At 38.5% G+C, this 25300-nt stretch overlaps 1 protein-coding gene across 1 annotated transcript in view; it reads right to left on the bottom strand.

Moving 5' to 3' along the window:
• Positions 1 to 534: 534 nt before the first annotated feature.
• The window catches only part of LOC124153396 (U-scoloptoxin(19)-Tl1a), a 31432-nt gene continuing 6666 nt past the window's right edge, over positions 535 to 25300 (bottom strand). The window contains exons 2-3 of the mRNA XM_046526527.1: positions 6829 to 7077; positions 535 to 1254 (exon numbers count right to left, since the gene is read on the bottom strand). Of these exons, the coding sequence (XP_046382483.1) occupies positions 1115 to 1254; positions 6829 to 7077 (389 nt within the window). The 3' untranslated portion in view covers positions 535 to 1114. The remainder of the gene's footprint in view (positions 1255 to 6828; positions 7078 to 25300) is intronic.

Genomic DNA, 25300 nt, shown 5'->3' on the forward strand with positions numbered 1-25300 from the left:
ATACCATCTTAGAATGTACTTATGTATATAAAAATGTATGTTAGACTCGTAAGATGTCTCAGGTGATTGTCGTAATGTACTAATGTTCTTGGATCAAATTTTGTGAGGTAAAATGTAACAGTCTGGATTTAAAGAGATTTTTTGATCCTCATTAATATTATCATTCCACAATTAATAAACTATTGCCATTGCTAATATAGATCGTCAAGTTAGCCCTAGAAAAATTAATAGTTAGTATCATGCTCTGGCTATAACATGAAATATCTCTTTTTGACTCAGGCATCTGTTTTATATTTTATTGGTAAGGAAAACATGAATTCACTCCGATTAAATGGATATTCTAATATTTAACTTAACGACCTTTTCCGGTGATTGGCATTACTCAATGTTAGTAATTTTATACTTCTATTTCAACATTTAGCGTAGTGTAGATTATGTCACCTGTACAACCGCAAAGTGCTGTTAATTGCAATTACAATTTTGGTAGACTTAAAGCAATATTTATGCCATGCACATTGGAATTAAAACGGAATATATGGTGAGGCAAAACTTTTATTAAACAATGTATTTAAATAACATCAATAAAGGAAATCGTTAAGATACACTTCAAAATATTAACAGCAAACATTCTCACACAATTACACAAAAATAACATAAAACAATACTGAAACCCGATACGAAATTAACAATTAATCTCATCCTCGTATATCTAGGTCACACTCTAAATTGCTTATTGAAAATGTGATGAATCTTAAATAAACATTATTTGACTACACCACAACCGCACTGCGCTAGATTACAAATATTTACTTTTGATTAAGAAACCATTTAACCGAATTGGAAATATAGTCTGCAATTTCACTCGAAATAAATTAATATTGTCTTAATTATATTTCATTAGTTTTTATCATTGAAATTCTGTGTGATCAAATAACTTAAGTTTTCAAACAATTGCAGGATTTAGTTTAATAGAGCTAGGTGTTGGGAAAGAAAATTAAGCAAAAATATTTACAGCTGATGGTAACCTTGTGCATGAGTGAATATTATTCATTTTTTTCGTTTCCTAAGATGCAAAGTAGGGTGAGGCCAATTTGTGTTGAATGGGTGTTTGCCCTCAGAGGATGCGGGTGAGGATGCAGCACGCCTCGCTTGCGCCGCAATCCTCGGCTCTCTCCTCCCACAGCTGCCGGCCGCACTTGGAGCGCGGACGGCACTCGCCTCCTCTCGCGCTGCACCGCCTCTCCTTCACAGATACTGAAATATAACATAGGGGGTCGATGATAAAAACATAGACAGGGCAAAAAATGCAAGTCTAATGCATTAAAGAAGGTATTTTACACGTTATAACCAAATGATGCTTCAAAGAAACAACAAAAATGTATACATTTTCAGCTCTATTTAGGAAATATCTAAACTACGTATTATTTTGTGGTGTAAATTTTGGTGAGGAAATATTTATCTTCCTCAATAGTTATGATTGAGTGCAAAATTTTCATCTTTTCAGAATGAAAAATATTGAAATTTGATTTCTTCCTTAAGCAGCTCTGGCTTATAAAGAGTTAAGGTGCTCAAGATGTTTTGTTCTCGTGAATGGAGAAGAACAAAGCAGATAGAATATTCATGTAAATTAATATAAATTAGGATATCGTAAGCGAAGAGGCCTTTCCACAAAACGACGAATCTTCTTACAGCTGAGAGTATAAGGATGGAAGTAAGGAAGCAATTAATCAGATGCTACATATGGAGCATGTTTCTCTATGGAGGTGAGGCTTGGACGTTGACGGCAGCAGAGAAGTCAAGAGTGGAAGCATCCGAAATGTGGTGTTACAAGAATTATGAAGATAAAAGGGATCGACCGAGTAAGATATGAAGAAGCCCAAAGAAGAGCGGGGAAAAGAGAAGTCTTCTAAAAACCTTAAGGATAAGACGCGAGAACTTAGTTGGGCACATTATGAGACATAATGCCATGATGAAAACTATCGTAGAAGGACAGGTGGAAGGGAAGAAGGGCAAGGGACGGCCCCGAATGAGTTACAAAGGACAGGTTATAAAGGATGTAAAAGAGAAGACATACGTCACTGTGAACAGGCTAGTGGAAGGGAGAGAGGAATGGAGAGCTACGTCAAACCAATCATAGGATTGTTGACTAATGATGATGATGCAAAATATTTACTGCTTAGGCTTAGACATTGATATGCCGAGGCCCAGAAACGAAGAATTTGAACACATATACGTATTTCTTTGACCAAATTTGTCCTGCTTCCTCCCGATCCAACCTTGGAAAGATAACTCCAGGACTGCATTTTATCCGTTAGTTAAAACAATCTCTTTTGTATATGGAGAGCGATGAGGTGGAAAAACTGTCCAATTTTTCATAACCGCCATGCGCGCCTTTATCGCAGGTTTGAGGCTCTCATCTTGTTGTGGCTTCATTTCAGTCATTTCTCCCCCGCGTTGCCACCCTTGATGGACTGCAAGAGCCAAACATCTAGCTCCGTAAGTCTCGGTAAATTTGCATTGAAATTGATGAACCTGTTTATGTTCATTCGGATAAGCATTGTTAGAAGTTTATATTATGAAATTTTCAAAATAAAAAGGATATATTACTTGTTTCTCTTACAAACTTTCTTAAACATTCCGTCAATTGGCTATTGGCATTGGTAACGTCTTGCGTGATATCGTTACAGTAATTTATATCCGTAAGGAAAATTTCATTGCGTCATTTACACCCCGCGTGTAAATAAATCACCATAGCTCTTATGTAAACCGTTACATTTAAGAGCAGCGTCAAGAATTTAAAATAACCAACAATGATGGAGCGTGAGAGAGAAGATAGTGAAGTTATCAGCTCAATTTGCATGCTAACGACCTTACGTGGCACATGCACTACTTAGAACTATGAGCCCTCGATATTAATTTATTCGAGGGTTGCGTGAAATCTATCATAAGAATCTAAGCAAAAATAATAACATAATGCTGCATTTATGTAAAGTCAGAACTAAACGTCGGGAGAACTAGAGGTTGGGTTCCTCTGACAAGGACCTCCGCGAGTGAGCAATAAATGCGACTTCATAAAATGTCTGTACTCATTCCTACATTTGCAATAAGAATTTAAATGTGCAACAGAAGAGGTTTCGATTAATCAGCAGTGACTGACCGGGTTTGCTCCAGTTTCACAAGCACTCCTAATTTATATACCCCAACACGCAAGCTCGCGCGTGATCTCCGCTACCAAAACACATGCTCGACCAAGAGGTGAGTGCAATGCTTGCGGTCAGACCCGTATGCGCGAATCAGAAACACGGAAAGCGAAAGTTTTCGACTTTCGCGTCGCCCGAGGGATTATTAACCTCCATGCATAGGGGACATCAACGCTCGACAGCCTTCGATTGACAGGAACGAGACCACGATGCGGACGTCGCATTAGCGGGTGCTATTAATAAACCCACCTCCGGACCCCCATTCCTTCCCGTCTACGCGCGTCAATTTTTTGTAGCAATAACTGACGCTCGTCTGAGGCCTTTCCCTGCAACCGGTTATATCCACTTCAGCTTGGGTGAAAATAATTAGATAACGAAAGAGGCACAAGATAACGAGTTTAAAAAATTTTCTTGCTGAATTATGCTTTCTCATAGACCAAATTCCGATTTTATAATGAGCTCAATGGTATAAGGTGTGATGTTGAGGAATATTATTATATGAAATACTCACAAAAAAGCTGTAAATTTCCACTTTAATAACTTCACATTAAAATTACATTTGAAGTATTAATGCATTATATTTAGCAACGTCTACATCTAATGTAGATAAGACAATAATGGGGTATTTGTGCTGAACAACGATTTGATAATCTTGAACAAGAAAACAAGTTATTCTTTCACAACCAAATCTGAGAGCCAAATGGGCTATCAAAACCATTTTCTCTCCGGAAAACCCAAAATAGTTATACATTTTTATTAAAATTTGATCCAGTGGGTTTGAAACAGTTTGGAAACATTGGTCAACGCAATGTGTGGGAAATACCAGCATTCGCCGAGCACGCGAAGAATTGGCGCGAGACAAGAGAGGCGGGAGGAGGGCAGGTGATGGGCGACCTCACTGTTTGCTTATTCATTAAACAGCCACTCCGTTCACGGTGTCGTCTGTTCGGTCAGAGCCCCCTTTGAGCCGGCGACCTGGCCCGCACCCACTTCCATAACTTTCCCCATAGCAATGAGTCATGGGCCTCTTGTTTCCAAACACGTCCCCCACTCTCCGTCGCTTTCCTCTTCGTCAGCGTTTTCATTCACCAATACGGTGCTGTTTACTGACCCTCTCCTCCCCTCTCCCCTCCCCTTTTACTTCACACACCCTCCTCTATTCAGACGGCGTCCCCAAACCGAAATGAAGTTTTGTTCCCCCCAAAAAACTTTCTCTCTCTCGCGCCTGTCGCGCTGAATCATCCAAGAAAGACTGTATGAATAGCATGCCCGTATGTTTTGATTTCGCGACCCGCTTGTTTCCCGTAAGGCATATGGCTCACAGTGCTTAAAAACTAGTCACGATTATAATTTGATGGTGCTGAATAGTTAATTGTTAAATGTTCACGTAGTCTCTAAAGCATCCATTGAAATATAATTGGCTTGAGATATACTGGTTTCGTCCACAATGTTGATGGATGCATAAATCTCTAGCAATGTTTTAATCGTTATCCCTATTTTAAGCATAAAATGTGTTTAAAAAGCTATGAATGTAAATAATTGATGAGTGTTCCTAATAGTTAGGGTACAGTGGGATTAATCCATTGATAATAAATTTTAAAAAGTTGATAAAATTTCATTAAAAATTCTTACCGGATTGATGGCACCTAACTATACTCATCAACAATTTGTTAAAACTATTGTCTACCAGCATGATGGAAGTGGAATAAAAAACAAGTAATTTTACGATAGCGATTTAAAGGAGTGATTTTGCGAGATAATATGTTGTGTTCCGTTCAAAAGTTTTTCTGTCTTGATACAAAGAATAAAAAGAATTCAAACCTGTAGATTTCGGGTGACTAGACTATTAAAACTCAACGATTACCTTTTTTTAATTTCATCACCAAACAATTAAGAAGAGAAAATTATGGGACCTATTTCGGAGCCAACTGAATAACATATGCGTTCTTCGACCTTTGAGATGATTTAAGTATTTCATACTGGTAGGTTAATGCATATTATTCAAGATAACAAATTACTTTACACACTCTCTTCGCGTCACACGTCTCTGATTAAGTTCTCTTGGAGAAAGTCACAGTTGCGAAAGGGCGTGAAAAATAATTATTCTCAGCTGTCACACGAAAAAAAACGAACATCTCCCTCGAGTGTGTCGCCAAGTGTCGCTTTCATGTGGGAAGGCAAGAGAATAGAGGCAAGAGGCGGTTGCATCAGATTTCATCATGTAATGCTAAATCAATTCACATTTCTGGGCGTCCATCTTTTTCTTTTTGATTCCGTATCCGAAACGGTGGTGGGCTGTACCAGTTCACGGCCATCAAACTCGAGTCTCATCGCGGTTGAGCAATATTTGGTGTTCACACCTTTCACGGGCTTAAATATTTATGAAGCCTATGATGGCAACTCGGTTAATAATCAGTATAATTTTTTGAAATATTTACTCGTCAGAGATAGTAACGAGGGATACAATCGAGAAAAAATGTCTAAAGGATATTGTTTCAAATCATTTCGTCGGCTTTTGCGATGATATCTTGCTTCGGAAAACGATCATTTTCATCATAACACATCAGTATTTAAACTACCAGGTTAAGCAAAAAACTAAAACACGTTGTTTCAAATACGTTTATTTGATACTTAAGTATCTTTGAGGCATGTAGTAAAGCATCAAAAAAATATTTAAGTTTATTTGTCTCATGTAATGATGGAACGTATAAGCACTTATCAAGATAATATTCCTATGGGTTCCTTCTAATTATGAAGCCTATTGCTTATATGCGTTAAATTATTGATTACACAACCGAACTACATACATTTTCTCTACCTTAATCCCCCATTGCTTCAACCGGAAGGTTGGTTTGGATAGGCGAGGGTAGAGCTATTGAGTAGGAGCTCACTTGAGACCAAGCATATGAGATTTACACTCTCAGGTTGGGGGGGACAATTCCTTTCCCTTGACCACATTGCTCTTCGAGGCTCATTATTTATTTCATTATTAATTGAACTCCGATGGAGCCTTCGGAATCTCATTCTAAATATACTCGAGGTGCCAGGTAACTTTGGGAAGATAAATATTTAGACATGACTACTCGATGGATGGATGACTACTCAGCCCCTGAGGGCAACAGTAGAGACAGTTGAAATGTCGGTATGGAGCCAAATATAGCCCAGTTGGAAGCCTTAGGTTATTCAACAAACTTATTCACCATGAAAGCAGGATTTTTTTATGCGGTGCTAAGGAAAAATCATGCGGATCAAATGGATCGACCGAGTTAGTAATGAGGAAGTTCTAAGATGAGTAGGAAAGAATAGAAGCCTAATGAAAACCTTAATAAAATGGCGGAGCAAACTGATTGGCCACATTTTGAGGCATGGCCTGTGAAGAAAAATCGTAGATGGACAAGTAGATGGCAAGAACGAAAAAGGAAGACCTCGAATAAAATATATGTTACAGGTAAAAAAAGTATCTGAAAGAGAATAAATGGGTGCAAATAAAAATATTAGCTGATGCGAGAATTGAGAGCTGGGTCAATCTAGTCTTAGGATTGTTAACCAGTGATGATGATGGCATGATCATTCAGCCTGAATGAGAATCCCTTTGTTAAATTTTTGGGGGTCTTTGATGAGTACTCACGTCCATGACAGCATTCCACGCCTAGATGCGCCTGCTCTGGACAGAGGCCGGATGTGGGGTGCAGGTGTCCGTCTGGACATTCCTCCTTCTTGATGCACAGACCTCCCTGTCGGATACAAGATGGCTCGTTCTTGTATTGAGTGGGGAGTGGCCGAGGCTGGACCGGATCCGCTGTCGCGTTGACCGGCAACACCGTCGGCTCCGAAGCCATTGACGACTCGCTATCCGCCTCCTCGATCGAAATATTTTCTGTGCAAAAGAAAATCGAATATATTTTTATATGTGGTTATATTGAGTATTAGTCTTCATTGTCTCGGCCAGTTTGATTCCATTAGTATGAAAAAAAAATTGAAAGTCAGATTTTGTTTAAACTCCTCTTGATAATAGGATGTTGAGTGTTTATTGTTGATATTCTATAATTATATATCAGCGTTAACTTGCATTTGTGTTTCTTCTATATCCTTACTCCGTTTTTTCATTGCGATATTAACACCAAAATGGGGATTTTTCGGAAATTTCACCCCGGAAAGACATCAACTTATGCGTTAGTAGTGACAACTTGACTTTTCCCAAGGCTGGAACTGGTCTCCCTGCCTGTGGCTAAACAGGCATTATTAATTACGCGTAACGTGTACGCATTACCGTAAAAAATATATATTATGAATTTCAAATTTAATGATTTAATTGGTCTAAATCTACTTCCATAGAAAATAAAATTAACCAACACTTCCATAATTAGATGTGAAAATTTACAAAATTCTATTTTACAAATAACATAATTAAAAATCTTCAATTAGTTACACATGAGACATAAAAACTTTTTCAAAGGTTTCAAAGGTTCCGATTTGAACGATACTGGGAATATGGTTTACCAAAACCGTTCCCTTAAAAGTGGGCTTGACTGAAATGTTCCATCAGAAAATGACATTAATTACAGTGGCATCATGTTCCTCTGGGTATTTTGAGTAAAAGTAATATTTTTAAATGTTATGCACCACTGTGAAGAAATTTCTACCTTGCTCCCATTTCCTTGAATTTTATTCCAAGCTCCCTGAATTCCTGACCCAGTAATATTGCATGAATACATAACGGCGGATGTTCCAAGGAAGTTATTTTCCTTTCGACACGTGATTTCTACCACAACTCTAATCACCACGACCAGGATTTTTCCCTCATGTTTTCGGTATAGCCAAATAATAATAATAATTATATAATCAATAATGGAGGACCTGGCTAATATGTAACTCTCTGTTTAGCAACTAAATATTTGCCCCTAGGCAGCGGGCTACGTAATACTGCAGTGAAATAAAATTCCAAAAAGTAGCAAGTACAAAGCGAATGAATAAAAAAGGAATGATACATTGGAAAATATTTACCTATTTGCTATCGTTCTTACTAGGGGTTAACGCTGATTTAACCATTTTTAATATTTGCCATTGCTTCCTATTAAAGCAGAGCTAATACAATTTTTAGAGATCGTCATCGCATGTAACGTCTGCTAAAATATTTTTGAGAGCATTTCGCAATTTGCAAAGTGTGCTTTCACCAGGCGTTGCTCACTCAACCTTCTTCACTTTTTTTAACTCAGGATTCTTTGCATGAAACGGGGATTGCTTTGGCTCGGGTTGATTCTTCAAAAAAATTAAAAACATTACGTTACGGATGGGACAAAATATCACGGTGAAATCTAGATTTCATGAGAATACGATCGTTTTCTGTTATCATTGATGATATCTACTTTTTTCAAATACATTTTTGTGCCTTGAATTAAATCAATGTTCCTGAATGGTGATGAGATAATATCTACTGATAAATACTTTAGAAGCTTGTATAAACTCTTTCATTATGCACTCTCAAGTTTCTCCGAACTTTAATTTGATAATGGGAAGCAATAGTCTTTTTTTCCTCGACGTCATTCCGTCACACTCGCTCGGCGCTTTCTCTCCGAGCGGACGAACGGGCGGTTGCAATTTTAAATGAGCTCTTCAAAGGGCGGCGGGAACATTGATCGTGGTTATCACATGCCAAAGCATTCACGAGAGTGGCAACCTTGAGCTGCCTCGGACGACGTCAACGGCTCCCCGAGATCTTATTCGCGCTCCAATCCATTGACAAAAGCGACTCCTTGACCGCTGATGGAGGCTGCGTAGGAGGGATGTGTAAAAACTAGACCTGTGCGCAGGGTACAAAATCGGCGGCGGTAGCGTCCAACTGACTTTTCTGTGGCGCTGTGGCGACTACACCACCGAGCTAACGGCTCCACGGAGTCGAGAACGTTGTCTTAGAATATTTTCCTATATTATGAGTGACAGCGGTTGATTAGCAATTATAGTTTTTTCGAACGTTTTAACAATTGCGAAGAATAGATTTAATGAGGATGCAATCGTTTTTTAGATTAATTTATATTTTTTCATTATTTGCCAAGTAATAGTGTTTATGCAATGGCTGAAGCTCTATTGCATCGTATGATGCGCCAGCAGCCCTAATTTTACCTAATGTTCTCTGTTAATCAAATGATATAACACTCAAATTTGAACTGAAAACAGGATATTTGAATATTTCCAATAAATATTTTGCTGTAAACAATCATGATATAGTAAAGTAATATTTAAGCATGAGCTTTCGATAATCAGTAACGAGGGAGTATTACTATATTTTGAGAAGGTTAAATGAACGATGGTATCTAATAAAGGCGGTTGGCCGCGGCGGCAGTCACGCCAATAAGAAGATACACGCGGCGCGGTGGAGCACAGTTCCAGTATTAACAAAGTGTGCTCCACAAGAGGGCATTTTAAGCAAGACTAGAGTAGGGCCTCGTTTTTCACGGCCTCTTTATATTCAGGGACGTCGGGCCAGGGGGTATCGAGGGGTCCGATCTCTTCCACGCCGTCTCGTCGTCCCACGTCGTGATGTCGCCCGGTCACGCGGTGCCGCCTGCCTCGGGGACGGCGGTGCACGACGCATAGCGAAGGTGCGGGACGAATCGAATGCCCTTGGGCCGAACGGGAGGGTGTTGCAGTAGTATTTGTATATAGCACTAGCAAAAGCACGCAGCACTGAGCGCAAGACGATTTTTGGCCCGAAAGAGACAATTTTCTACGAAACCGGCTGTCTACATATGCATAATTAATTACCCAACATATGTGCCATGAGTTTAAAATGATTATCTGTTCGTAATTATTTATGAATATTTTGTTTCAGTGAATATACATAGTTCATCACTGTTGTTACTCGCTGATTTTCGTAGCTTTAGTCGCTCGAGGTGGTCAACATGAGATACCTGATGAAGGATAATACATACATAACACATATATTCTAAAACGAGAAAAGGCAGTGCTAATGAAAGAGTCAGATCCCGTGAAAAGCTCGTGCTTTGCTCTGATGAAGTTCTCATCTTTCCTTTGCATGTTCACAGACTGCAAATGCTGACAGCGGTCGGCTTAGGTGATAGGTCACTATTTTTCGTTTTGATAGTCAGGTGATAATTCTACTCCGCGATTTTCTTTTCCTTTCCCGCCTAAGTCGTATCTCAAAACATCAAGTTTTCTATTTCAGCCTCATGTTCATGTCACATTATCGGAAACTCTCGACAGTCTGTCGATTAAACTAGATGGAGAATGACCGTGGGCACGCCTGTCGTTCGTGTGTATATATCGTGGCATGTTAGCAGTCAATACCTCATTCAAGGGAGTAGCGCACGGCCTCTAAGATTTAATTTCTCTTTGAGTTCAAACTCGTGAACGAAATTAATGATTGGGAGTAATAAGTGCTCCTCACTGATTTACATTTTCAGGGCATCGACTTCATTACTGTCATCTACGATTTTTTCACATAGTTTTGGCCCAACTAAACCATACCCTCAGGATTTTTCCGGTGCGGTAGTCCAGAAATTACGGCCGGATTTGAAACTGCGATTGACCCAACTCTAGGCCAGCACTCTAATGGACAATTTGTATTCAAATGCTCTCTTTAAAACACTAGCAGATACAGAAAACACACAAGGAGGGGCGCAAAAGATATTTTGAGCTACCTATACTTCTATCGTAATGAAAAATAATTAAGCTACATGCAAAGTTAAGAAAGTTTTTTAAAAACTGATTAGGATACACATATGCAAGAAAATGCCATCTCATGACATAAAAAAAGTTACAATTGTGGTTCTGCAATTTTCGGCAATGAAGGCGGCCCCGCAAGGGGGGGGGCGCCCCTGTGTCCCCCATATATATCCGCCACTGCTTTAAAAATATTCCTTTTGACCTTATCGCAACGCGAGACGTTCTAAGATCAAAGACACATGTACCTTGGGTAAGATAAGTTACCCTCCCCTTAGATCGAACCCACGATCTTCGGGTGTGCAGCCGAAGACTATTCCCCGCCACCTACGAGGTCGGCGTGAACTTGGTACGGGAGAAAAACTCACGGCGTGAACCGAGGCTGTGGTATGTAGGAGGAGGAGGTGCCGGCTGTTCTTTAAAATATTTCCCCACGGGCCTAAGATCGTGTCCTGCCCGTAGAGACATCCCACGCAGCGCATAGATATCCCACGGCCATTCTTTCAAGTCGAACGGTCCCACTATCTCCCTCACCGCTGGCTCGAATTGAAAGATCTTAACCGTTCCCAAAAGGTGCGCCTCCACCTTCAAAACGCTTCACTCTACGGCCCTCTCTCCCTTTTCGATTGAATTTTAGAATCGGCAAGCCCACACTCCTTCCCGATCACTCCCTTTCCGTTCGGAGATGGTCACGCTCACCCCTTTATGTTAATGTCGCGCACTAAAAATCGAGAGTTTATCGCAAGAGGCCCTCGCTCCCCCTGCACCTCCCACTCTCTCTCTTTGCGTCCCACGATTGAGAAACGTGAATAGAGCACGGTTTGACTTTGGGTAATTATGTGGGGGAATACAAATTACTTCTTTAAGCCAGTGACTTTCGGTAGGGAGGAGTGGTGACCCTATATTGCGTACTTCCAGTGCGTAGGATAACGTCGTTATAAAAGACTTCGGAATCGAATTTCGAGTGGGTGAAAGGATGTAAAAAATGATCAAGACACAAATCTTTGGAGGTTGTCAAATGGTTTTCTTTCCAAATAGATTTTAAAGTGTTTGGCTTTGAGAAAAGGTATAATGGAGGAGGATGAAGTGTCCGAGATTATCGTTTTGTCGAGGTGAAAACTCGCTGCCTTGGCGGAATGTGGGTAGCGTTTCCAAATAATATCCCAAGTATATACCCGTGCTAAAAATATTTTTTTGAAGTCGCAACGTCCTTCAAAAAAGTGGAAATGACATTAAATGGGCGATAGGAGTATTTCAAGCAAGTATAAAAAGGTTTTAGCATGAATCACTGCGTTAATAACTTCGGGCTCCACAACTATGAACCTTAAACCCAAAATTTCTGAAGTATGGCCATAGAGATATAACCCTATGGTATGACTTAACCTAATGTTTTGGTAGAATTTCTTCAGTTTAAATTTTATTTTACGTAACGACGTTCAGGCCATAAAAGGCGTGCCCAATCCTCCGAATACAGTATAAAAGCTTAAAATTAATCAAGAAACAAATAATAAAGTAACTATCAAAATCGTGTTAAATAAAGAAAAAATTATTTCCATTCCTGAAATGTACGCAATGCCACCGTAATAGTGACCACTATTCATAATTCAATGATAAATATGCTATCCATGACTAAATTATATTTTGACTTGGATATTTGTTACTTCACCAGTCAAAAAATCAATAGTCAGCCCTGATGATGAGTGCCGAGACGGTACTTGAAACGTTGGCCCTTATAAAAACATTAACCCGGTGGGTATCCCGAGAAAAGTTTACCCACATTATTCGCCGGGAAAGCATAAAAGCATACTTCACCAGTCCTTTTACGTGAAAAGTTGATTATAACACTGTAACAGTCACACCTTCACATGAGGTTTTATAAGTAAGAACTCCTAAATACTTAATGGCTGTAAAGCCAGCGGATTCTTTTCTAGATAGATTTCTCCATCTAGGACGTCCCCTCACTGCCCAAATCAAGTGTAAAAGGAAATGCATATGTTTTAACACATAAAACAGTAAAATCAAAAGGAAAAAATTCCTATTATGATTTTTCTCCAACTAGTCACCCATTAAAATTTATATATGTATGTGTGTATGTATAAATGTAAATGTATATATGTATGTATATGTATGCATAATGTAAAAATGTATGTATATATGTCCTAACACCCCCTGCCATACGTGACACGCCTTTTAGGCGGCTTGCGGGGTATTATGTAAATGTAGATGTAGGCACTAAATTACTTAATTTAGTGCCTACATTAATTACATATTGTGTGTTTTAATTTAGGAATTTTTGGTTAATACAATTTTGTTAATCGCGCCAAAATATTATGAAGAAAGCATATGCCCTCGCATATGATGTTTCATATCCACCGCGGTGGGTATGAGACAGCATGTGTGTGTAAAAAAGCATTCGGTTCACCGTAGGTCGATTGAAAATGAATAAAATGCATTCACATTGGTTTGTTTAAAAACGCGGAATACACTACGCGGGCAGTATTTTTGTGCTCTTTGCGCGCACTGTGAACTGGTTTATTGTCATGTTTTCATGCTCGTTAGTGAGCTTGCCAGAAACGCAAGTATTACGCGAGCATTAGCATCGACCAGACGCGGTCACGGAGACTACGACTCAGCTATTGGGAGAGATTCAAAGAGAGTGGATTGAGAGACAATGCCGGGATAATGGAAGTGGTGTTGAGATGCAGAGAGTGCGGCTGATGGAAACAGAGGCAAAAGAAAACTTAAAGACAAGAGAAGAACATGCGCACCATTGAAGACGGAGCAGTTTAGAGCCATACGGATTCAAACGAAAGAGAAAAAAAAAGAATAAACGCGTGGGACGTTTGAAAGAAACGGAGTGTGGGACGATGGGAGGGCAAAAATCAACGGCGATAAACTCGTATAAAATTACGCTTAGCACTCAGAGAGAGAGAGAGGGGTATATAGAGGAAGTAACTTAGAGGGGATTTCAATTGGCGCTCAAAGCCAAAGAGCGTGTGGAGACGGCACGATTTAGATAAGCGCCTCAGAGTGTGGAGAAAGAGGAGCGACGTCCCATCTCGATACGCGAGTGAGAAGAGCTGGGGAAGATATTGAAATGAAAAAAATATCGGTCTTTCCATTCTCAGTTCTCTTTTCCGTTTGGCCTGATGCCCTCTCCTCATTTCTCTGTGCTTAAAGTCGACAACCACGCAAGATCTTGCAGTAGACCGAGATGTCTTTCCCCAATGTAATCAGTTGACAAAAGCATTAAAAATTGGCCACAGAAACAAGATCGAGAGAGTGGTATTTATGTGAGATAAGCCAATATCAGCCCATAAATGCGTCGTAAAAGATTGGCGACTTCTCAATGTGGTAGAGAGATGCCAATCTAGGGTAAACCCAACTACTCTCTTCTATAAGGGAAGGGGGATTTAAGTTTTATGTATATCGGCTATTTCTTGTATGACATTGTAATCTCCATTAGACTCCATCTGTTTGGAATTACTTATTTTATAACATTTTAAGATGAATTGTCAATACTTAAATCTGTGTTTTCATGTCTCTCGTGTTCTAATAATCGTAATAAATAACAAAAAGGTGTGTGATCATATTTCATCATTTGCATTATTGCACTTGCAATCACTTCTTCATACTTGCTTCATTACCTGAATTCTGAACAAATTTGCTCCATTAACCAAGCAAATAGATAATTCTGCTCTTTTCTGTCACTTTCTTCGTTAAAAACGTGTTATTTTTTCAGTTTTGTTTAATATTTTTCATATAAGATCTATTATTTTTGCATGATGCCTATTTATTTCTCATTCTATATTTAATTACCACTGAATGCTAATAAAGATTTAAACACCATCTTTGACCTCATAACCAAAATCAAATAACTTCTTTTACCCAAAAATGAATAATGGAATATAAGTTGAATTTTTAAACGAATTAGAAATTTTCAGTGATCAAATAAATCTCTGAAAACTAAATTGACTGAAATAACGAAGTACACCACGGGTAAATGCCTCTAATAAATAAGTTACCAAAGGAATATGAAATACAAGATGTTCATCGCATTGCATAAACATGTATTGATATATTGTATAAACTTGATTTTAAGCCTAAAACCCACCAATGAGTCTAAGGGTTGATTAAAAAAAGCTTTGGATAAACAACCTAGAAAGTGTATATTCACCACTTGTAGGGGGTAATTGGGATGCCTTTCGGGTGAGTGTGATAAGAAATACGGAAAAATTCTTTATTCAATGCCTTAGAACTGCATTAACAAATATGTAAGGAAACGTACTTATTTTTCACCGAATATAGTCCTCTAAATTAGATATATCAGTCGATATGTACTACATGTCCAATTACAATAAGGATATTCTATTCTTTATTGTGAATACCTTTTGGTGTGTTTTTATGAATAATCAACGCACCATCACTATCATTACATCCAAAAGGCAATACAATCTTTCCACTGTCTTTTATCAGTTCTAATCACCTGCATGAAGCCACATTTGTTTGCAACTTTCTTTAACTTTTGTATCTAATGGCACCATTCACATTTATGTTTAGTAATTTTCGGCATTTAAAGCATTATTTTCAGCCCTAATTCTATTCCAAAATTACTTCGAAATGATCTTTTCGAGTTCGAGAATTTAATTCCGAGTCTGTTAAAATTTCAGCAAGACCATGAGTAGTACTTTTATGTAAACTCATCTGCGTCTGTTCTGGAAAGCAGATATTTCCATAGGATTGAGTGGATTCGCTATTTTTATGTCCGTTTAAGATACCTGTTCCATTGAAAGGAGAGTCAATTCAAACGTCACTGCATCGGGTATTTACGGCACGTGGTATCAAAAATTAATGAAATAAACCGGTAGTTTGACAAGACTATCTTGATATTTTTAAGGTGTTAATCAAGAGCTTCAAATCATGTGAGATCAGAAGGGAAAATCCGATCGTTAACCGTATTCTCAGTTTCCATTTCAGTTTGACATTTTAATTGACGTTTCTCGGCCTTGAAACCCGAAACGGCTTTGAATAAGGAAGGAGATAGACTGGGGAGATTCCAAATCTTGCTCATTGATATTCTTCCGGGCAATTGGATCCATCAAGTATCTATCATGTGACTCCTCATGGGATCCTATAAATATTCTTCAAATTACCATATGCATACATGGAAATTAGCACCATACTGGCTTGATAATTATCAATCCAAAGGAATAAATTTGTCAAACACATGATATAAACACAAAGAATACAAGTCTTTGTATTGAAAATATATATAATGTGATCGTCATCATAGCCATTAATTTCAACTTAATTCACTGCAAAAAAAAACATTCATTATTTGTTTTACATACATAATAATCATTAATAACAGTTATTCAACATGAAGCAGACCATTTTGTACAAAAAAATGTGTATCAACAGAAATTATTATTGCTACCTACGTTGTTTTACATAAAAATATATATATTACAATAACTTGAGCTCACTGCCGTGCAGACTTCATGATTCTGCTACAGAATGAAACCTGAGACGTAATTAAACATGTTTTGATGATATTTTATAAATATACTATGTATTTCGTTTTTGAGATTATATTTATTCGTAGTAACCAGATAGGCAACGTTTTGATAAAAAAATGGACACTGACACCTAAAAATAGTGATACAAACCTTTGCTAAATCAATAACTTTTCAAAAATAAATTACATGAACCGGATATTTAAAATTTTCAACCAGTCTAGTCAAAATTAAGAGCGCCCATTTACCGGTCTGTGTTAGATTTCCCTTTTTTATTTGGCATCGCTTAATCTCTATTATATTCTCTATGCGGACACGGGGAAATTACTCGGGAGCTAGCAACTCTGAGGTCTCTTAAACGTCACCACAGATGCCGGCTATAAAAGAAGGAGATATGGCCCACCCCTCAGTTATCTGATATCAGAATCACTGCACGCTACACTCTCAGTTACAACTTACGTACTACCCCTAATAACACGAGAATCGATCCCGACCCACAAGTAGCGAAATGGCCATAACTCCTCGATCGAGGGATGGTCGGGGATAATTTGTAAATAGCCGCGTCTCGCTATTGCGGTCGTGATCTTGGGAGCAGGAACCGTGCAAGGACATGAAAATTGGAAGATAACACGCCGAGATTAAAAAAAAAACAATCGGCTCCCGCAAGAGAAATGGAGCTAGGGATGAGAATGGCGAGGAGAAGAAACGAATGAGTTGAAACTGTATGCTAAAAGAGGAGCGGCGGAAGAATGGAGGAAGGAGGAGGGTGAAAGGCCGCCATGAATATATAAATTAGTGACCCGGAGAATTGATTCGGTCAGGATTCGAATAAAGCATGGACACGTTTGGACGACGGGGTCCGCCCCAACGGATGCCAATTAAAGGCGGGAAATGGGTGACACAAATAGTGGGGATGATGGAAAAGTTAAAAGCTCGAGAAGCAAGAGTGATGTGAATCAATTGATTTCGTTAGGGTGGTGACGGTTTATTCTTGGAATCAGGTAAGAGAGAGGATAAAAGAATTCATTCATTCCCCAACCATGATATCCGGTTGAAGTATATATAATTTTTTCTGTTATAAGTTTGTAATTTGTCTCTTCCATTAACGACATATGTCACTGTTTCACGCAGTATAAAAATAATATACCTACCCCTCAGGGGCATGTTCTTTCTATTACTTAAGAAGCATGTTCTTTCTATTTCACTTCATTACCCGGGCTCCTATTTTCATGACGTATTCGAGACTCAAATCACCGATGGCGGCGCTGAAAGCAGTGACGTAATATGCCAATATGGCAGACGCATCGAGGATATTGTTGTGATGTTAACATTGGTGCAATAGGATGAGTTGTCGAGCCACTGCGATAATTAAAGTAGTAGATATCTAAGAAGATTTTCTTGGCTTTGAGGAGGTATTTCAATTCCCACGGGCAAAGACAAATAGCAGTTAAGATAAAGGAATTAATAAATTTCAGCTGAAATATCCTCTACTATCTCACGGAAATTACTCAAAGGGTTCCTAATGACCATAATTGAGTGACGTGACTGCGATAAAAATAACTTTATTCTCAGCCGGCTAGAAAAGAAAAATTGCAATACGTCGGTAACCCCAAGTGCATTAAACAAACAAACCACCGTCGCAGTAAATGATGACTTGTAGCAAAAAATGACAACTGAATAGGCATTTTACATGAATATAAATGCTTAAAATGTATTACTTGCGACGTTATGATGGCTTAATAACAAAAATGTAATTAGAAAAATCAGTAAATTCCCAGAAATACCAATGATTTTTCAACGTGGTTTCCTTTGGTATCCTCGCAGCTCTACTTCCAAATTCCGCCAATAGTTGGCACATTGCTTGTCTGGATTCTAGAATTAACTATCTAATCATGGGTTTCACACATTTTTTAAGACCCATATCGAAGAGGGTAGAAACGCAATATCCAAGTGTGAGGCTTTATTACACTTCCAAGTCCGTCATCTTTAGTTTCTAGGAATTCATTTGAAAGGTAGTGTAAGCTTCTTGCAGTATAAATAATAGCAATGGTAAAATTATTCATAATAACTACCCAGAGGTAGAATACTATATTCAAAAATATTTATTGGCGCCAGAGAAATCACCATCACCGTCAATTATAAGTGGCCTTTAGTTTCCCGGGAAATGCATACAAAAATACATTATTCAGTCTTGTTGTAGTTATTGAAAAATTTAACTGACTCATTTTATTTCTGCAAGGCATCGTTTTTACCTACCGTAAAAATTCCCACAAACAAAGAAGAGAAGTGCAGCTAGAATAAAATTATGTGCATTGGCTCAGAAATGTTAACACGCGTGGACAATCCTCAGTAGGTAGTCTTTGATCTTCATGTATGTGCTTATGGCTTTCGTTTTGGATGAGGGATTCGAAATTTTAACAAAGCAATTATATCACTTTGGTTGCTTTAAAAGGCTGGAATTGTTCAAAGAAAACTCAGAAGTACCTATTCAATTATTCCTTTGTTTGACATAAAGATAACATGAGTGTTCTTGAGTCCAAAAAAAATGAAGCCAAATTTCATCTCTCGCAGTACTATTGCAGCCAAGTTTTGGAAGATAGTTTTTGTGTCTTATTGTGCTTTGTATCTTATAGCACTTTTTTGGAAATCGGGTTGAGAAAGCCCGTCTCAATAACTGTTAAGCCTGAAAATGCTTGTGGCCAAATCAGCTGCTGGCTTCCTGTTTTCTCCCTCGCTGCTATCATGTTTCAGCCCTAACTAGAACGCTTAACACATTTCATGTAATCGTTATTGATAAAAGTGCGTTGAAATAAATGAACTGCGATAGCAAATTGGCCCAGGAATATAGGATACAACGAAAAATCCAAAAATTCATCCTTTCAATTATAAAAACAAAAAATAAAAATGTTGATGTTTCACATTATTTAGATAAGATTTTCAAGTTAAAATTCCTAGCACAGCGTGTAGAAGTAAAATTTCTTTTCTTTCTAATTATTACTACTCGGATAAACTTAACAATTTCCATTATCCGGAAAAATAAAGTCAATTATTTCTCAACTCAAAGGATTAGTAAGATCTAGTGCACCAAGCAATTGCAAAGTTAACTTAAATAATTTTTTACATTAATTATAAGCTAAAATAATCAATGAAGTTAAATTATAAAACAAAGTTTATGTAAGTCGCAAAAACTTTTGGAAAGTGAAATAATTGGATTGCCGATCATTCAGGTGACTTATGGTTAGAATTTTTTTTACTTAGGATTTAAGCAACCTCCTTACAAAGAAGAGTGATTTGGTTCTGACATAACTTTATTGGTCAGGTACTTATAAGTGTGGAGGTTAAATTGTTAAATACAGTATTTTGTCACGTAAAGTACAATGGAAATGATAGCCTGATCATAGTTTTGCAAAATATTTTAATGACATCAAGGAAATGTATGGAATATTTTTATGATTTTTGGGAGCTATTGTAGAGCAATAATATATTCGATCTGAGTATTAGATGCACTTGAGGTTATATTAGTAGATGTAGGCTTGGGGAAGTTTACTTCGAAGTATATTTTTACCGGCAAATTTAGATGGCCCCTCATGATAAATTCCGTTATCAATTCTAGGGATGACTTCAAGAATATATTAGTGTGGCAACGAGCGTAGGTTGGGATCAAATTCCACGAATAGAACTCAAAGATACACCCACGCCACTATTTAACTTTTATTTTGGATATCATTCAATAAAACGAACATCCCGAGTCCCCTTCAAGCGCATTATCTCGCAGCCACCACTGAGCCCTCCATCCCCCAAAAGAACAGAACAGGACTTCGCCCCTCCCGCTTGCGCCGGGAAATAAATTACGCCGCCAGGAGAAAAAAAATAAAACCCAACGAAAGCGAATACCTTAATACTCACGACCTCAAAAGACTACGTTGGTGGGAAGTGTGTTCGCGAAGATCTGATAATCGGCGGAGGGTAGGCAGGTACCCGGGGCCTCAAAAGGGCTATGGGACTACGAAATGAAACTCGCGGACCAGCCACCCGTCACGGAAAATAAAAATGAGTAAAAAGAGACGAGGGGGATGAATAAGAAAATGCCTCTTTCTAGCAGACAGCGAGCGCCAGGCACCCCTCTGGACCGTAAGTGCGGCTGTAAACCACCTACCCAAGCCATAAAAATGGCTACAAGCCAGAACCTATGACCCGCGAACTTACACCCGACTAACGAGCTGTAACCTTAGAAAGATTGAGGCGGGAGGATGGGAGTGAGAGAGAGAGTGGGGGTTGGGTCGAGAGATGGGGTGGATAGCAATAGGGGTGGAGGAAAGAGGACGAAACTACCTCACAACTCACAACACCGAAGCTCGGGAGGCGTGGAATACGTAGGTGTGGGTTTGGTGCACGCTGAAGAATGGCGGGGCGTAGCGAAAGGAGTGAGTATATCTCTGGTGGTGGGAGATAAGATAGAGGGATAGGGTTAAGGGGAGGGGAATGCGAGGGATAAATAGCCTGGAGGGGGCGAGGGGCTGGCTCCAAAAGGCGTCCCGAGGGGGACAGGGATGGAGAGGGTAAGGGGATTTTGCTGCTACCGGTCTACGCCGACCACATGACCGGACTTTGATGAGGGTTTTTGCTGTATCCGGTCCCCTTCCCCTCTCCTGCCTCGTTTTCGCTTCCCCAAGTACCGACCATCATGTCCTTACGTACCGTCTTGAGCGCGAAATGCAGCGTGAACGCTCGTTTGTACAGTCGTAATTTTTTGTTCCCTCCGCTACAAGCTCATCTTGGTTAGTGCTCCGGAATCATTGAAGAAGACAGGAAAAAATGGAATGGGCGTCAAATAAAATGGGTAGGGAGAAAGAAAACGGTTTTTATTTTCATGAATGAGTCGAGATGAGAGTAATTTACTTATGAATGCATTTAGCGCCTTTGATTTTAAAGTTTTTCATTCTCAGGTGACAAGGATCGGCCCATTCATTTGTGAGTGGCTTCTTAGGTTTCGCCTTCTTTAATGATAGAGTGTAAAGAATGAACTGTTGAAAAGACAAAGTGATTATTAATGTATTGTTAAGCTGATACTTAATTTTGATCGCAAAAATTAACTTTAACGCCACATAGGTTGCTCGAGGGTTTAAATTACTCAATGAGGGAAAAAGGTTATAGATTATAGAAGGTTATGAATAGACAGTACGCTTATTCTGAATATGAAAATGCTATTAAAGTTAAAAGTAGGGAACAAATGTAATTTTGATAGCGCAGGAGAAAAATATGAAAGATGTTAATATAGAATGACGGTGATTTGCCCTTATTTTGTGCTTAAAAAATAAAAACATCGGAGAATAAAGACATGTGTGTGCGATCGCCATGTCCTCGTGGTGGAATCTATATAAACCTTTTTTATCAGCTCATAGATTACACTCAGTGATAGCGCTAGTAAATAATGGTAGCGGTTAAAGAAGAGGGGCAGAATAAAATAAGTTTTTGGGAAACATGACCAAGGGCGTATCCAGGATCAAAACTAGGGCGGGGCAAGCCATGGTTGTTCAAGTTGAAGGTAAGATTTAAGCATGGAAATGGTGAATGAAATCAACATTTTCAGGAAACTGTAACAGCTCTTTATTAGTTTTGCAAATTATTTGCTTGAAAAAATATTATTTTCCTTAAAGAAATTGGCGATTTTTGCTTCTAGGGGGACAGCTGTCCCCTCCTGTCCCTCGCTGGGTACGCCCACGAACATGAGGTAGCTATTCTATGCCGTCTATTCTTTTAGAACAAATAGATTCAAACCAGAAGGACACTAAAGATAGCTATACATTCATAAGAGATTTGTATAGCTTCTTTAAGATTCTATCCGTTCTGAAATTGTCTGCAATATCTCTTGTGGACTCTATTTCTTTAATTATGGAAACAGTTTGTCGCGATCTCGGAGAATATTGGATAGAAATTAATCCCTACCAATAAGAAAATAAACAAAATTTTCACCTTGCGATTCAACATAAAATTTAAGTCAAATGACGTGTAATTTGACCCTTTCGACAAATTCGTCGTAATTAGGTTTGTTTTAACTCAATAAAGTTAAGGGTTGATGTATAAAATTGAATCATTTATAATATTTTTCTACCTGAATTCATGAAGGTTCACAGAATGGTTTCAATGTTGTGCTAGTGAATCGATTCCAGATATATGAATGATTCCCCATCATTCCAAATAATTCCGGTGAACACATCCGTTTTACGATGGGATGATGCACAGATCAACCCCCGCGGTGTCCGGCGTCTCGTCCACTCACCAATCCCCTATCCTCGCGGTCGGCACCCATGAGCAATTTCCTTGCAGCCCCCAGGCACCGCGACGCGCCTATGCGGGCATCCATCACCGTGAGTCGGTGGCTATAGCTCAGGGATACCGCGATATCGATGGGCATAATCCTTGTCCGGTCGATGGGCGCAATCTTCCAACCGTAGTGATAATACTCAAGGATCTAAGGGATTCAGGCTGCAGATAAATCCACGGCGGGGCGAAGCGTTAAGCTCGCGTTGACAATCAGACCAGCATGTCAGCAAATGTGCCGACTAATTTATGTGGGAAAATTTAAGCGCGAGCCCGAATGAGTCGAATGTCGAGTTATGAGTAGAATGCCTCTTGCATAAGATTTACAACTCGTAATTGCTTTTATTTTAACAATATCTTTCTCAATTAATGGAAATCGTGTGAAATTGAGAAAGCAAATGTGTTTTTACAGGCATAGGTACAGCTAAAGATTTTGATATTGATTCACTTCCGCTCCAATTTTCTTTCTTTCTGGACACAACTTTTTCTCCTGCAATAATACTTTGTTCGGTATAAAAATGAGTAGGGTATATTTATTTCAAATATTTAATGCCATTGTTCACTCAATGCGTTTGGTTTTTCCGCAAAAAATGATAGAATACCAGCTAAGCATTTTCCATTCAAGCATCATTTTTTCCCTTAGTTATACTAAATTATTGCATTCATATATTTCGAATGTTAGCATCGGGAAATATAATCGGGAATTAAACACAAAATAGGAGCTATCAAAATACCTATTTCTTTAACAATTTCTCGCATGAGTCATTTACATCGCCTTTACACCTTAAAGAAACCTCAATCTCAAAAGTATTTTAAAATAAATATATACAGAGGAAGAGGAATTTTAAAGAACGAAGATAAGAAGACATACACAATGTTTTACCTGCACGTTAATTGTGATTTTCAACCCTTTTTTGAGTAGCGAAATACTTTTAAAAGTTTTGTAAAAAATCGTTTAGATAGCCTGAATCATTCTTAGGCTATAAATTGGGAGGAGTTCGGCGGAATTCAATAGAAAAACCTTGATAAAATTTCATTCTCCCAATAATGATTTCAAATAAGCTCTAATGCCAAACTCCACAGCATAATTCCTTGTTTTACCAACCTCATCTTCAAATGTCCCGAGTACCGCAAGTAATAACATATTGAATACATAAAAAATATATGGAAAAATTATCCTTAGACTTTCACGATGGGCCATATAACTAGCTTCTTCACTTTTTTGCATTATTATCGTAAATGATACTGGCAAAAAAATGTCAAAAAATTACACTAATTATCTAGTCCTGTCCTGCTTTGGTATCCAGACTTTCAATCATTCAATCAATTTTGGCAGCCAGTAAACATGAAGGTGAGAGGGTTCGGTGTATTTTTAAATTGTTAATCCACTCTAGTGGTTTCTGAAAGAAGAGAAGCATTTCGTGATAATTCGCACATACAGGCAAATTGCCTTTACGTGACACACATTCTCCCTCGATGACTGCGTGTTTTAATTGGAGTCGCTCTGAAAAAGCGATAAAGAGAACCGCTTATCTTTACACTTTTCCGCTGTCATCCTCCAAAGCACATATTTCATAATAAGCCACACGCTCAGAAAAGAGAAAATCCTTATCGACTTTTACTCACTTTCATGAGTTCGCTTAATTGACTGGAACTCTTTTGCCTTCTTGCTAGTCGTTGTTGATGTAAGGAATTATTTCCGATCATTTTACAACGCGAGATTATATTCTTTCCTGACTAATTTTGTAGAGAAGGGCGAGATATATACATAACCGCTTCATGTTCTACATGTAATTAAGAGACGAACAAACTGTTCAATAGATAAGTCCAAACTCCTTGTTCAGTAAAATACCCACAGCCATGGAGTTTGAAAACAAAACTTCTGAATACTTAGAACTATTCAGGTTACTGCGGCGTCGTCAAAAAGATTTACTACATAATATTAGTCTCAGGTGGATACAGGGGCGCCGACTTGTAAAACATATTGGGGGGGCCCATATCCGAGGTCTTGCCCCGGGAAGAGGTTAAATTCAAAGTGTGTCGCAGCACCGAAACACTATCATGATTCACACCACCTGATTCAGTTAACCTGCTTAACCTTATAATTATTTGTTTTAACACATTGTTGAATTTATTTTAAAAGGTAACTATTGTCAAACATGGGAAATAAAAATTACCAATATATTTTTGTGATTTCACAAAGCATAATATAACTTAATTATTTTCTTGAAACATTGAGGGGGCTCCGCCGCCCCAAACGAATCTTTGAGTGGGCTCGAGCCCCCTCAGGCCCCATGAAGTCGGCGCCACTGGGTAGATATGCATCATAGAAGCAGTTACCCACCATAATTTTTGTTTCCTCTTTTATCTCCCAACTAAAAAAAAGCTTTTATTGTAAATGAATAGACGCCCTGGAAATTCTAGAGGACATTTACCGTGTAAAAAAATTAGGATCGATTGCCTTCCTTTAGAAACTCTGTTAGATAAGAAGTTAACTAATAATTTAAAAGGGAATGGATCCATTGGATCTATCGAATATTTTGTCCTACTAATATGAAGCGCTCCTCTCTCGACAGTAACCTT

The sequence above is a fragment of the Ischnura elegans genome, chromosome 1 (assembly GCF_921293095.1).
Source record: "Ischnura elegans chromosome 1, ioIscEleg1.1, whole genome shotgun sequence".
NCBI lineage: Eukaryota > Metazoa > Arthropoda > Insecta > Odonata > Coenagrionidae > Ischnura > Ischnura elegans.